The 15577-nt window shown below is 45.9% G+C and overlaps 1 protein-coding gene across 1 annotated transcript; it reads right to left on the reverse strand.

Annotated features, from left to right (window-relative positions):
• LOC110437222 (proteoglycan 4-like) lies at positions 1726 to 4491 on the reverse strand. Its single transcript, XM_021465595.1, has 3 exons — positions 4085 to 4491; positions 3894 to 4015; positions 1726 to 1760 (listed from the first exon to the last, which is right to left on the reverse strand). Exons 1-3 carry the CDS (start codon positions 4489 to 4491, stop codon positions 1726 to 1728), a joined length of 564 nt encoding a protein of 187 aa, XP_021321270.1.

Genomic DNA, 15577 nt, shown 5'->3' on the forward strand with positions numbered 1-15577 from the left:
AACGAGTCCAAGGCCAGATACCCACAAATACAGAAGCTCATATACGCCATTCTAATAACGTCGAGAAAACTAAAGCACTACTTCGACGGCCATCGAGTCTTGGTAACCACCAGTTTCCCTCTCGGGGATATCCTGCGCAATAAAGACGCCAACGGCAGAATTGTAAAATGGGCAATGGAATTATGCCCATTCTCCCTGGAGTTCCAGAGCCGCACCACAGTCAAGTCTCAGGCCCTGGTCGATTTTATCGCAGAGTGGACGGATCTCAACGAGCCTCCCGTTCCCGACGTCTCCGACCACTGGTCGAAGTTCTTCGATGGGTCCTTAAACATCAACGGCGCCGACGCTGGGATACTTTTCGTGTCACCCAACAAGGACAAACTACGTTATGTCCTTAGGATCCTTTTCCCGGCATCAAACAACATCGCCGAGTACGAAGCATGCCTTCACGGCATACGATTAGCCGTTGAGTTGGGAGTCAAACGCCTTTACGTCTATGGCGACTCCGCTTTAGTTATCAACCAGCTCAACAAGGAATGGGACGCAACCCACGAGAAGATGGATCTCTACTGCAAAGAAATTCGCAAGTGGGAAACCAACTTCTATGGCATAGAGTACATCCACGTGGTCCGGGATAAGAACCAGGCAGCAGATGCGTTGTCAAAGTTAGGGTCATCTCGGGCCTAGATCCCGCGAGGTGTTTTCGTCCAGGACATCCATGAGCCAAGTGTGGGCAAAGACCCGCCCGAAAAGCAACCTATTGAGGCAATGCTCATAGACGACGTTACTCCGACAACCAGTAGCCGTGATTGGCGCACCCCATTCATCAGATATATATCGGACGGATCAGGCTTTCAGGATAAAACAGAGAACGAGCGCCTCATTCGACGATCAAAGAATTACATACTGGTGGATGGCAAACTTATGCGAAAAAATGCAAGTTCTGAAGTGCTGCTCAAATGCATATCCCAGAATGACGGCATCAAGCTCCTAGACGACATACATGCCGGATCCTGCGGAAATCATGCTGCTTCCAGAACGCTGGTCGGGAAAGCTTTCCGAGCAGGTTTTTATTGGCCAACCGCGGTCACCGACGCAGAAAAACTGGTCCGACACTGTGAGGGATGTCAGTTCTTCGCTAAAAGGACCCACGTACCTGCTCATGAGATTCAAACTATCCCGTCGTCCTGGCCTTTCGCCTGCTGGGGGCTCGACATGATCGGGCCATTTAAACCGGCCTCTGGCAACTTCAAGTTCGTCTTTGTATTAATCGACAAGTTCTCAAAGTGGATTGAATACATGCCACTGGTCAAAGCAACCTCCGAGAAGGCCGTGGAGTTCCTCAATCAAATCATACACAGATTCGGGATCCCAAACAGTATAATTACCGACCTAGGTACTCAGTTCACTGGCACCGCATTTTGGGACTTCTGCGATGACAGAGGCATAGTCATAAAATACATGTCAATAGCTCACCCACGAGCAAATGGCCAAGTTGAACAAGCGAACGGAATGATCATCGACGCCCTAAAGAAAAGGTTGTACACCGAGAATGACAGAGCACCTGGTCGATGGATGAAAGAGTTGCCGGCCGTGGTCTGGGGTCTCCGAACACAGGCTAGTCGGAACACCGGGGTGTCACCCTACTTCATGGTTTACGGCACCGAGGCAGTGCTACCATCTGATATAACCTTCGGATCTCCAAGGATTGAAAACTTCGACCAATCAACGGCCGACAACACCAGGGAACTCGAAATCAACTGCATGGAAGAAAAGCGTCTAAATTCGTGCCTTCGAACAACAAAGTATCTTGCGGCAATCAGACGGTACCACAACAGGAATGTTAAGGACCGTTCTTTCGTGGTCGGCGATCTAGTACTCAGGTGGAAAACAAGCCAGGAAGGAATACACAAGCTATCCACTCCCTGGGAAGGACCCTTTGTGGTCGCCGAGGTCACACGACCCACATCCTACAGATTGGCATATCCAGACGGAACACGCGTGCCTAACTCTTGGCACATAGACAAACTGCGCTGATTTTATCCATAAGTTCTAGTAACTTTTGTTTGTAAGTCTCTTATAGTTGGCAATAATAATAGTTTTTCTTTTTGGCTATACTTTGTTTACACGTAGAGTTTTCGGCGAAGAGCAACAATGTCCTCTGCGACGGAAACTATCAACGACTAACAATCGATCACAGCGACACGTCACTCAGATAATTTTACAGCGCTCAAAATAACAGTCATGACAAAAGCAAACTTTATTACAAACTTTACATACAAAATTTACAATAAATACCCTGACGGGCGGTCACTAGTCTACTTTTACAGACTACCCTACTGGCCTACTGCTCGGGCTGATCACCCGCCTGGCCTTGCTGCCCGGACGAAGGGGTCGGGGTCACTGGCGCCTGGCTAGTCGAGACCGCAGGCGTCGACCGCCCATCTCCAGCAACAGACACCCCCGACAACTCCTTGGCCAATCTGTCTGAGCCCGGCTGGTCGGGGAGAGTGGCCGTCTCGCATAGATTGATGTCGCCGATCACCGTCGACGACAAGTCCAGCAGACCGGTCTGAAGCTCGTCCGCCTCCTGCGGGCCGATCTCCTTGGGATACCCCTTCTCCAGCCTGGACAAGTCGACCAGGGGGTAGTGAGCACGCACCATGCTAAGGATATGCGCGCCAGCGAACTCTTCGGCGTCCCTCACGAACTGCTGGAGCCAATCCCATGCCCGCTGCGCCTTTTTGACAGGCGTCAGTTTCGGCGCGCGGGGCTGGCTCTCTGGAAGCTCGGGGCTGATCAAGTCTAGGACCGGGGACACTCCTTTCCAAAGCCTAATACAATTAGTCTTCCAGGAGTCCCGATCCCTGACCAGCTCGTCTAAGTGCTTCTTGGTATTCACCTTGAGCACTGCAAATCAAGGAATAGGTCAGCACAATGAAAAGAACGTCGAGCAGCTAAAAAAAAATGGTGGCGGCACGGCTACTTACCAGACAACTCCCGATTCCTCAGGCCTAACTCCTCACCTGCTCGGCGCCCGGTTTCCAGCGCCCCGGCAAGCTCTTGACCGAGCTGCTCCTTCTCCTGCCGAAGGCGCGCCACCTCCTCCTCCAAGCCTACATGAATAATCCTCTGGTCAGGAAAGTTAACCAACGCGGCTACAAACAGCTGACTCGAAGTACAAGACTGACCTTCTCGCTGCCGATATTGGTCGGCCAAGCGTCGGGCAAGCTCGAGACGGTGCTCTTCCTGAGAGCTCATCTCGGCCACCTTCTCTCCAACTTCCGACCGAAGCCGGTCCACCTCCACGGCCAGGGCCTTGTTCTCGGCCACAATGCCTTCTATTTGGTCGAAGCACCTCTTCCGGTACTTCGCCGTTTTCATCGCGCCCTGCAAGAAAGAATATATGTCGAACACAGGAACACCGCACATAGTTGTCGAGCAGCCTACAGGACCACCTACCTTAACCTCGTCTACGAGACGCTTAGCCGCGCGTTCCACCCTCGCGGCCTCCTCCGTCTCCGCGAGCTCCTCGTGTCCAATAAAGTGGTCCCCGTGTTGGCGCCACACGTAGACGTTCTGGCGACCATCACGGGGACGACCCTGGACCTCCTCCACGTCGTCGTCAGAGGCCTCCTGGGGCTCCTCGTGTGCCGCACTGCCCCCGGCTGCGGTCGAGGGCATCACGGGCCCCTGGTCTAGGCCAGGGGAACCTACGGGCGACGAAGCTCCTACTCGGAGTGGCGTCGGGACCCTCGCTTCTTCGGGTGGAGGAGTCGGGACTCTGCCTTCTTCCTCCGCAACAGTACTCGGGCGGGGGGGCCCTGTCGCCTCCTCATCCCTCGGCGGAGCGCTCGCCGCGGCACTCGTCGGGGCGGTTCGTCCGTTAGCGCCTGTAGCAGCGGCCGCCGCCGCGGGCTGCTCCGTGGCCTGTGGCGCGGCGTCCTCAACGGCGGCAGCAGGCTCGGCCGTCCTTTGCTCCGCGACTTGGTCGGGGTTGACGTCCGACGCCACGCTAAGCAACGAAGCGACATTTTTAAACGACAGTAAAAAAAAAGCCAAAATACGTAAGTCGAACACTTACAGGTCTGATCGACGGTGGGTTGCGGTGAACCTTCTCCTGGCCCTGCCGGTCGGCGCCGGTGCTCCCGTTTCTGCGACGCGTGGTGCAGGAGGGTCGCTGGCCACCCGATCAGTGGTGGTCGGCGCATTATCTGAATGACCGCGAGGCCTCCGGACTAGCGTCGGTGCGGCCTCCTCCTCCTCATCGTCGTCGTCGGCGATCCGGACGAGTCGACGGTGCTTTGGCGCTTGGCTGCTTTCCGCCGGCAGCGTCGGCGTAGGTGAGGGATCTGCTGCCAATGGCCTCTTCCCAGTCACCCTGTCTTCGGTGGTCGGGACTGAACGAGCTTGCTCCTCTTCACTGCTGGTGTACCGATCACACCGAGCAGCGTCCTCCACCGGCAGATCCTCCCCTGCGGGATCCTCCATCCCAGGCGCCAGTGACACATACACTGTGCACCGGTCAACATCTCCGATCTGCAAGAGTAACACAGACAAGTCAGCATCTGACAAATAACGAACGCTAAGGAGACACAATCAGTAAGCGACATTACCTTAGGGGCTGGTCGCCCCAGCTTGAAAGCTTGCACCCGATCACTACCACGGATGAAGCTCCCGTCAGCAAAGTTGAACAGCTCGTTCAACAACTGCTGCACCTCTTCCTTTTCCAGGACCTCAGGCCTCATCCTGGTCGGGTCCTGGCTCCCGGCGTACTCGTATGCCGAGTGCACCCTCTTCTGGCAGGGCATCACCCGGCGGCAAATAAAGTTGCCGACCACTCCTAACCCGTCCAAGCGCGACCAGTCGATCAGCTTCATCAGGTCCTCCACTTGGCCGGCGAATTCTGGGCGGTCGGTCCAACTGACCCTCTTCTCGGGGATGTACCCCACGTCACAGAACATGGAGCTGCCCGGCTCCTCCCTGACGCAGAACCACTTCCTGTACCATTCGGTAAGAGAGGTGTTCCACGGGCAGCTTAGGTACCGGTTCTTCATCCCATCCAGAAGATTGAGGTATACTCCACCTGCAATCTTGGAGCCTCCAACTGCTCCTTTCTTCCTTAGACAGAAAAGATAACGAAAGAGATCGAAGTGCGGCTCTATGCCAACATAGGCCTCGCACAGATGGATAAAAGTGTAGATGAGAAGGATTGAGTTCGGGTGCAGATTGCAAATCCCGATCTCATAATACAAAAGAAGACCCTGAAGAAAAGGATGAACAGGAACCCCAAAACCCCTCTTAAGGAAATCTTCGAACACTACGATCTCACCGGCGCGGGGGTCGGGGTAGCTCTCCCCCTCCGGCGCCCTCCAGCCGCCGAGCTCCGGGCTGTGCAGTAGCCCCATATCGACGAGGTTACCGAGGGACTTTGCGGTACTGCGGGATTTCTTCCATTCCTTGGCCATCAACTCGGCCCTCTTCTTGGAGTCGCTCTTCGCCATTGGAGATGCGGGAGTGGTTTCAAGCTAAAAGGGTGCAGGTGGTTGAAGAAGGCGAGAGCAGAAAGCTTGAAGGCAATGGCAGGGTAAGCAATGCGGGGTTAATGTCAGGATTTTATAAACTGCAACTCCACCCCTCCCACTTCCCGCATTCTTGGGAAGTGGGCGGGCCCAACGGCGGACGCGGCGCTTCGGTTTTCAATGATTATCGACAATTAATGCGGCGGAGTTTTCGTACAAATTGATGGTTTCCTTTTCTCAAACCGCGCAAAGGGCGGCTGCACAGTTACCAGGCGCAACTTTTCACGCAACCATCTGACATCTCGTCAGGAGGTCTCGTCACGTCAATCATTTATGTGGTAAGATTTTTTCAAAATAAACAGACAAAAATTGGTAGAGAGTCAACAATCCAAGGACTGCACCGACCACCGAGCACTTGATGCTCGGGGACTGGTCGCCCAGTCTATGAACTCGGAAATTCAAGGACTGCACCGACCACCGAGCACTTGATGCTCGGGGACTGGTCGCCCAGTCTATCAACTCGGAACTTCAAGGAATGTACCGACCACCGAGTACTTGATGCTCGGGGACTGGTCGTCAAATTTGTTGGGACTGCACCGACCACTGAGTGCTTGATGCTCGGGGACTGGTCGCCTAGTCTATTAGTTCGGGAATCTGCGGGCTGTATCGATCTCCGAGCATTGTACACCCAGGGACTGGTTGACCAGCTCGTCAAACTGATAAGTCTATTCGATGGTAAATGAGCATGAGATGCTTGGGGACTGGATAATTTTAACTTTTTAGACCTTGCTACAAGGTTCATACTTCGCCTTCCAGCAAGCTCGGGGACTACATCGGTACGATGCATCTGGCGATGCATCTCAGACTCAAAACTACTTTGAGGAATTTTCTTTTGACCCTGGCACCACGTGCCTACGTCACCTACTACCAGGCTCGGGGACTAAGTGGGCACACTTCACCTTGCGGTGAATATGCTTGCTTTTTTGAGAGTTCGTACTTTTCAGAAAAGTAAAGTGGACACACTTCACCGGAAAAGAAATATTTTTTTCTCAAGAGCACCATGCATTCTTTGAACAATTAGCTTCTTCGATGATGATGTTGATCAAATATATTTAGATTTGGTCAAAGCACCGTCGCAATTGTCTGGCAGTTTTCATGCCGATTGAAGACGTCAAGTTTCATTGGTCGAAGAAGCTCAAGACGGCGTGTTACTTTACAATACATGGTGCTCGGGGACTAGCTGTGGGGGTATAAACCCCTATACCCTTACGGCTAGGCTTGGACCAGGAGGCTTGGCCCATTACGAGACAAGTTCAAGGCTTGATCCGACAGCTTGGAGTTTCGCGCAAGGAAACAAGACGTGGACATCAAGTAGGATTCTAGTCGGTTAGAATAGAAATTGATATCGAACTATCTATGGCAATTGTAACCGACTAGGATTAGTTTCCAGATCTATAACCCTGCTCTCCGGACTATATAAGGAGGGGCAAGGGACCCCCTAGGACACATTATTCTCTCGATCCAATACAATCAGACGCAGGACGTAGGTATTACGCCAACTCGGCGGCCGAACTTGGATAAAAAGCTTGTCCGTGTCTTGCGTCACCATCAAGTTCGTAGTTTGCGCACCATCTACCGATAAACTACTACCGTGGTATACCCCAAGGTAGACTGCCGACTAGCTTTCGTCGACAGTGTCATATAAAGATACTTTTTATATAAAAAAATATAGCTCTCGATGAGATCTACAATTGTTTATTTTGATTTCTTTCATTTATGGTTGTTAACATTTAAAAATAATATAATTTTTAGCAGCATATTAATAGTGTAATAGTGGTTGTCTTATTAAAAAAATTACATATTTCTTGTACGGAGACAGATTAATATACATTTTATATAAAACTTGTATCTCTGGTTATACAACGTTATGGTTTTGGGTTTTTTCTATTTAAAATAATTTAGTTTTTTTAAAAAAAATAATATAAACTTTTAGTTGCATTTTAATCATGTAACAGAGCTTTTCGCTGTAGTTTTCTCAAAAATATTTAGCATAACTGAAGTCTAATGTAAATAAACAAACAAGAACATAACAAGAATTATAGGCTACATTAGCATTAGTACAAACTGAAAGCGAATCTAGCACCATGATCTTGGTATTTGTAATAGAACTAGTAGTGTTGCTTACAATATTTAATTATTTATTATTCAACCTCTGTTTTCAAGAGAAGTCATATTTCAAAGCAAATATCTGTTTTCAAGAGAAGTCATATTTCATTTAAGCATGCAAACAACCATGATGCATTACTCCTACATCCTAAACAAGGTAGCATAATCACTTTTAGAATTTAAAATTTTTGTATAGTATGTAAGCAAGATAAGTACCTAGAAAAAACTTCAATGGCAATTCTCCATGTGAAAATCATTGTCTAGTGTTGTTAAAAAAATCACTGTCCAGTATGATAGATTTTGTCATGTCAACGCATGTAGCGTGATAGCTTGATTTTGCCACGCGTTTGCATCTAAAAGAGTTAGAAATAGAAAGATGATAGGTTTATTTTGTAAAAATAACATTTAAACAAGGATCAAATAAAAATAAAAAAATATTCATGTCCCACTCGCTGAGGCAAGAGCCACAAAGAAAAAACAAACGGAGTAACACGTATATTTAGTATTCTATACATGTGTTCAAACATTAAACTTTATCAGTAGGACCTTCCAACATCAATACATGGGCCTTGTTTAGTTTCCAAAATTTTTTATATTCTCCATCACATCGAATCCTGCGACACATGCATGAAGCACTAAATATAGATAAAAAATAACTAATTATACAGTTTACCTGTAATTTACTTTACGAATCTTTTGAGCTTAGTTAATCTATAATTAGATAATATTTGTTAAATACAAACGAAAATACTACTGTTTATATTTTGTAAAAAATTTTAGAAGTAAACACGGCCCTGCAACGTTTAGTTCGGTTTGGTGGTATATACTATACTAGTAAAATAGAGGAAAGAATCTCTCTCCACTCTCTCGCACATGGCCTTTGCATACATGTTGTACTTTCTGATTATTTATCTATTTTTCCCGGCCAGCGGTCGAACCAAGTTTCTGATACGAACCAAACAATCTGCTTCCTCGGTTCAATACTCATAGTGTGTAAAACAAACTATACTCTCTTTCCCTCTCCCTATGGTTTGGTTTGCTCCCACACTGGAGCTGCTCTAAGCATCACAATACCAGCAGCACCTTTCGTGAGCCAAGTAAACAAGTGGTACTGATAAGTTTAAGATTCAACTTGTCAAGTTGAATACGTTGGATCAATCATGCATTCCAGTTGTCACTAGAATTATCTGACTTGTCAACCGATCGTCAGTTATGTCATTATATTACATCTCCATGATTTCAGCAGCATAGTACTGAACCAGATCTGGTTCATCTTTATTTACAGGTCTCTTTGGTCACAAATATATATTTTTGTATCAAAATTGATTTATATAATTAGGAATCAATATAAGATGATATTGTGAAAAGTACCAGGGTTCAAGGCCACTAATAATAAATATCCCAATAAAACATGAATATAATGAATGGATAGAATAAGAGTCATTAAATTCTACTACTCCTACTTTTTAGGTCATTCTCAACGGGAGTTTCATGATCCAGCTTCTAACACATTTATATTTTCAAAACAGTGCATAAAAGTTTCATGGGATGAAACTCTGTTCCCATAAAACTCTTATCATTTCTTTCTTCATGAACTAGTATAATGGCCGTGCTAACGCTACGGCTTTATCTTGGAACGAGCTGTCCACTGGCCATTGCGGAGCGGCGGCGCTGCTCGCCGCCGATGAGGCTGCTCCAGCCATGCCATGGCCAGGGATAGGCTAGGGAGAAGGTAATGCGCTCGAAATCGAGGCAAAAGAAAGGGAGAAGAGGGACGGCTGTGTGAGCCGAGGACTCACTGGAGTTCGAGCTCACTCCAATGAGCTATCGTGGCCGGGGTGGTGCTTATCACGTCGGTTGAACGCGTGCACCGGATGGGGGAGGTTGAGGAGAAGCTCAAGGGAGGTTCACGGCCAAGCAAGCGAGGACAGTGACAGCGAGCTTCGACACCGGGCAGCTATGGTGCCATAGCGGCGCGGTCACTGTGGTGCTGCGGCTGCTGTGGATGGCGAGAGAGAGTGGAAGGAGGGGAAATGGGGAAGGAGGCCAAGGCAAGCGTGGGCGTCCATTTCACGCCCCCAGCCGGGCGACGGCGTGGCCGCCGTGGCGGCCGCAAGCCCGCCATGCGGCGCAGCCAGCCTGACGGCGGTCGGCCACCAATGTTGTTCGTGCAGGGGAGGGGGAGAGTGGAGCAAGGCCGGGCCAGCTTGCGGGGTGGGCCTAGATCTAGGGCGCTTGGCCCACTCTAGTACAGTGCCCCCTCTTTTTTTGAATTTATTTTTCTAAACTGATTTTCAAATACCTTTTTGAATGTTTAAAAGTATTTTCAGAAGTGACCCAAAAATAAAAGTTGTTCAAAATAAAATCCTCTACAACTTTGCTTTGAGGTGCAAACCAAGAATCCAAATGGATTTTTAAATACAAATTAAAGCTAGTTCTTGGTTTAAAATAATTCTATTTTGTGAAAATTGAGTTTAAATCATTCCTTCAAATCTAGTGCTCCAAAAATGCTATTTAAAATTTATAAATTAAATTTAAGCATAAAACAATTTAATTTGAGCATCACAACCATTTTTAGGCATAGCATGACAATTATCATAATTAGTTCACATTTAAATGCTATACATGAAATATCACTCAACATATGAAATGCTTATGAGATGAGATGCTCATGCTTATGTCAATGCTCATGTAGGGTTATGAAGCCCTAATACATGCTTAATACTACGGTGTTACATATACCCTAGTAGTAGATGGAAGGATGACCACAAGGGTGTTGAGATCGTGCTCCAACTCTAGAATGCGTAGTTAATGGACTCAATTTGATACACGGCCATCAGGCAAAAATAGAGTGGCACAACACCGTGGGTAGAATAGGTCTCTATATTAAATCGACGATTGTGGCCTACACCTGTAAGCTATGTGCATGAGGATAGATACATATGTTGGAAAGTAGACTTGATAATATTAGTCCATATAGAGTCGTGGTGACTACCACAAGTTGTTGTAGTCTTAAAGTTTGTATACAGCCTGCACTGATTCTTTCCCTATTAATAATCTTCTCCATCAGTCCTAATCTACACAAGAGTGCGCAAGTTTTCATGGTCTAAATATAATAAGTTGGACATAAGCTAAAAAGCCATGGTTAAAAGTTGTGCTCGCTGATTTATTGTGAAAAAACAATGTTGAATAGCTGACAAATCCGACAGATAAGCTCAAGCAAACAGGAGATAATAGCGAACTCACTTGATAATTACTTTGACATGCACAAGCGCGAGTAATTGGTCAAGTACTCGTGTAGATGTTGATGTATTGATGGTGTTAATGTTGGCCCTACGAGTGACACACGTTAGCTGCGGTGCTTTGAGTTGACAACGAAACCACCTCGTCTAATGGATAATGTCATTATTTTTTATCTACTAGACATAATAATTAAGTGTGATGTACAGGATTGATAATTAGATAACAATGCATAGTATTTTTTTTAGAGCACGCTTAAGCACGTATTTCATTAAGCAGAAGAGAGTTCAAAATACAAATTACTTGGTAACAGAGACGTTACCAACCTATTTCTACTGGATCCAGGAATGAAGCACTACATGTTGTCACAATTTCCCACCAACTACAAGGACAACACAAGTTCAACCAGGCGCGCTCCCAGCCTCACCCCATCCATCGGCTTCATCTTTGATGGTTAAAGCCAGCCTCTACGCGTTTGTACCCCAAGCCTGAAAAGTCCTGACATTTCTTTCTTTCCAAAGAGACCAGTCAATAAGCAATGCATAGGAGTAGAAACCACGACGGAAGAATGCATAGTATCATAGACTATTTCGGAAAGACAGTCACATGGTTTTATCTTTTATGTTAGTCTCCACTTGTGTACCGTACAAGAGATTCTTGCTTTATATATATAAAAAAATCCAAAAGCCCCATTGCCCGGCCGGGTGATGACCAGTATATAATTAAATAATTAACAAGAAGTCAATGTATATGCCAGTGAACATGATAGCCTTCTTCTGATCGATATTATAGCTAATATATGTGTGTACAATTGGTCACATTTAATGTGATCTTGTGATGCGGGCCATGCTCCTCCCGGTCAAATCTCACTTTGTAAATATAATATAGCTGTGGAACCCATTTCGAAATAAAAAGAAATTGAAGGAAGTGAAGTGCGATGTGCATACTTCTCGAAAAGTGGAATGGCAAGTTTGCAAGAAGTTTAAATGGCCTTCTGCCCCTTTATTTCCATGGCAAATAACTGTGGATGACGATACGATGATGGCATCACTAGTACATTGGACAGCGAAGTTAATAATGGTTTTTTTTGGCTGAGGGGGAGGGGGGGGGGGGGTGTATTTGTTTGTAGACACATATCATACCACTGGGTCAAAATTTTTGAAGGTTGTATTAAAAGTCATGCTCGGTAGAAGACGAACCTTGGCGAGGTCAAAATTTTGAAGGTTGTATTGAAAGTCAGGCTCGGTAGGAGACGAACCAGCATGTCACACGCGACGGCGAAGTTAGCTGTGATTTTATACTTTTGACAAAAAATAAAATACGCAACATCTTATCCCTCAATTTACTCAAATTTGATGAAGTCTTCTCCCTGGCCTCATCCATCGCAACTATTACAACCCATCATCGCCGATGGCCATGCCACTGTTTTTCTGAGAGAAGGCTATATATGCCACTGTTGTAAACGAGGACAAACAAATATGCAAGCAAGATCTGGAGAAAAAGCAAAAGCCTAATCGCACAGTAGCTTTGAAGACTGCAATAGTGGTTTATATAAGAGATATTTACATGTACGGTTCTAAAAAAATACATCTTCCTTATAAGTTTTTTTTATTTTGAACTTAATTACATGTATGACCATACAGATAAGTTCAAATAATGGCAAAGGCCATTGGTTGGGGGCTCCCACCTAGGGTTTAAATCCTGGGTGCGATATTTTATTCTGCATTTATTCTAGAATTTTTCGGCGTTATGCATTAAGTGGTAGGCGACGTGCCGGTCGACAGTGAGGCGCCTGTGGTGACTTCGTGAACTTCAAGATTTGCCGGCTCAGTCCTTCGAAGGTGCTCAAAGGGTAGGGTTTGCGTACGTGTGTTCATAGGGGTGAGTGTGCGTACGTGTTGAGCGTCTACGTTGTACTGTGTAATCTCAAAAACAAAGAGCTATATATGGAAGATGTATTTTTCTAGGGCTATATATGTAAATGACTCTTTACATAAACGGGTGTTTATGAAACTGTAGTTTTTTTGTTTTCTTTTGCTTATCTCGATAATTTCGGTTGTAGCTGCTCCCCGTCGTGGGTTTTCTTTCGCTTTTTAGTGTAAGCTGGAGTACATCAAGTCGTTTTGAGTCTGTAAAACCGTATGCTTGCTTTCTTAATAAGTAAGGTTTACCCTTAAAAAAATAAATATGTGTTTATATTTTTCTAGATTTTCTTTACAAATTAATGGTACATGTAATGACTTTATTAATCTTGATATTTATCGGTTCTATTGAGGCATTCGAATGTGTGTTCATAGTATGCTTATATATAGTACAAAAAATAAGAACACTATTAACAACGTTACTATATATATATATAGAAGAAGGGATTAATTGAAAGAAAAAATATTTGGAAGGTGAGTGGTTGCGCTAGCCCAAAAACAGTACATACGAAAGTACTCGTGGCGCAATATTAAAATCACCAAATTATACAACTAATGCAGCTTCTATCTTATTTAATACAGTATAATACTTGAAAAATTATACTCCTATATGCTTATACGAAATTCCTATTGTTTGATCTTCTCTACCATAGAGAACAAGCCTTTCATCGATGTGCCCAAATGCCTTTAGTCTTGGCATTTCTAGCGCCCAGAACAAAAAGGGTTTTTAGTCCCGGTTGATAACAGCAACCGGGACTAAAGGTCCCTCCCCAACGGCTCTATTGTTAGACGCTGTCGGGAGGGACCTTTAGTCCCGGGTGGTGTCACTGTAACACCCTAAAATTGACTCCTTTTTGAAATAGGTGAAAATGATTTAATTATGAATTTTTGAGCTTATGAAACATAGGAAAATAATATTTTTCATTTAATTAAAATTTATCATAGGGTGTAGCAACTTGTTGTGCATTCATATTGGAGCATTATTTTCATTGTATTGTGTGGATTTGATTAAAGGTAAGTTAAACTGATTTTAAAATGATTTTTCAAACTTGTTTTTGAAATGGCCTTGAAACAAAAGAAAATAAAAAGAAAAAAAAAGGAGACAGCTCCCTGGGTCTGGCCGAGGCCCGCTTCCCTTTTCCCTCTGGCCTGCTTCCCCTCCCCCGCGGCCCGTTCCCCTCTTTGGCCCAGTACGCGCAACCGGCCCAGCTCCTGGCCTACCCCGCGCCCTCTCCTTCTCTCTTTCTCTGACCAGTGGACCCCACCCGACAGCCAGCCTTCTTCAACCCCAAGTCGGAGTCGTGCTGGACTCTCGACCGGGTGTCAAAACCCGATACGCACGGGATTCCTTGCCATCCACGGTGAACCGAGCCCTATAAAACTCCCAAATCCACCCCGCAACACCCCTTTGCATCCATGTTGCGAAACCAAGCCCTAGGTCGCCGTGTTCTCTTGAGTTGGATCTCGGCGAGGCCGACCTTGTTCTCGACCGCGGCAAGCCCTCTTCGCTCTCCCTCGGCTCCAGATTAGGCCCTAGATGAGTTCGGCACGAGATTCTCCTCCGCCCGGTGTATTCTTTTTGCGTTCTAGTGGCCGGAATCGCTCAAACCGAGAACTCCGGCGAGCCTCCAATGGCGCCGCCGCGCTGGAGCTCCACCCGGCGGCCGACCCCTGCCGTGACCTCCTTGGGACGCTGCGGACCGTCCGATCAAGCACCAGCGAACGAGATTAGAAGGTAACGGTTCGGTGTAACTCTTGCTAAAGAACCCCTGCTCTTTTTAAGAATAAACCCGCAGTCCAAAGCGGATTTCAAAAATACGCTTTCTCTTTTAGAAAACGGAAAACAACCAGATTGACTCCGAGAATACGTTTTCTTGTATTTACAAAACTGCCACTGATTTTATCTAGCTCATAAAATATTCATCTTAATTCCGTTTTTGTCCATTCAAATTGCGTTGAATTCATATTAATGAGCTCTACATGTTAGTAAAATTGTTTACTCAGTTTGAAACTTTTTAATTTCGTGGTCCTATTTAATTAATTATTTATCTATAGGAAATCTTAGAAAATTCATATCTTCTCCGTTTTAAATCCGATTTACGTGATCTTTACGTCTGTGAGATCGTAGCGATGCGTATAATCGTTTTACAAACTTTTCATACTGTTTTTATATGAATGGTGTACTGTTCTAATTGTAGTCTTGTTTGCTTCGTGTATGTTTTCTTCGATTGTTTGTGTGATCGATGATCGAGATTAGACGATAAGCAATTCGTGGTGATCAAGAGTGCTTCAGTGATCAAGATCAGAGCCTTGGACAAGTGAGACCAGCAGGACCAAAAGGATAAGCAAGAGCATTTGGATCGAGGCAAGTATAGCATTTGGATTTTATTTCTGTGACCATGATCCTGTGACTAGATTAATGTTAAGTAATAAATGATAAAAATGACTTTTTAGCCACTTGATGATTTATCTGTAAGTGATAACCGGGACAACAGTGCAACCATGAGGGCTATAATGGCTCTGGCTTTAGCTCAGTATGAGGACCTTTTTCTAGCTTGTTAGCGGTTACCTTAAATGGCGTAAGAATGGCTAGACACGTTGGGTATAGTGTGGCCTCTGTCCGTGTGTATAGGCTGCGGGTTATGTGCCATGGAAGGGGGGCTCTATATCTGCCTGCCGAGTGAATCTAATGGCCCTAACTTGTTAGACGAAACCTTTGAAAGGCTT

This window comes from Sorghum bicolor, chromosome 7 (assembly GCF_000003195.3).
Source record: "Sorghum bicolor cultivar BTx623 chromosome 7, Sorghum_bicolor_NCBIv3, whole genome shotgun sequence".
In the NCBI taxonomy this organism is placed as follows: domain Eukaryota; kingdom Viridiplantae; phylum Streptophyta; class Magnoliopsida; order Poales; family Poaceae; genus Sorghum; species Sorghum bicolor.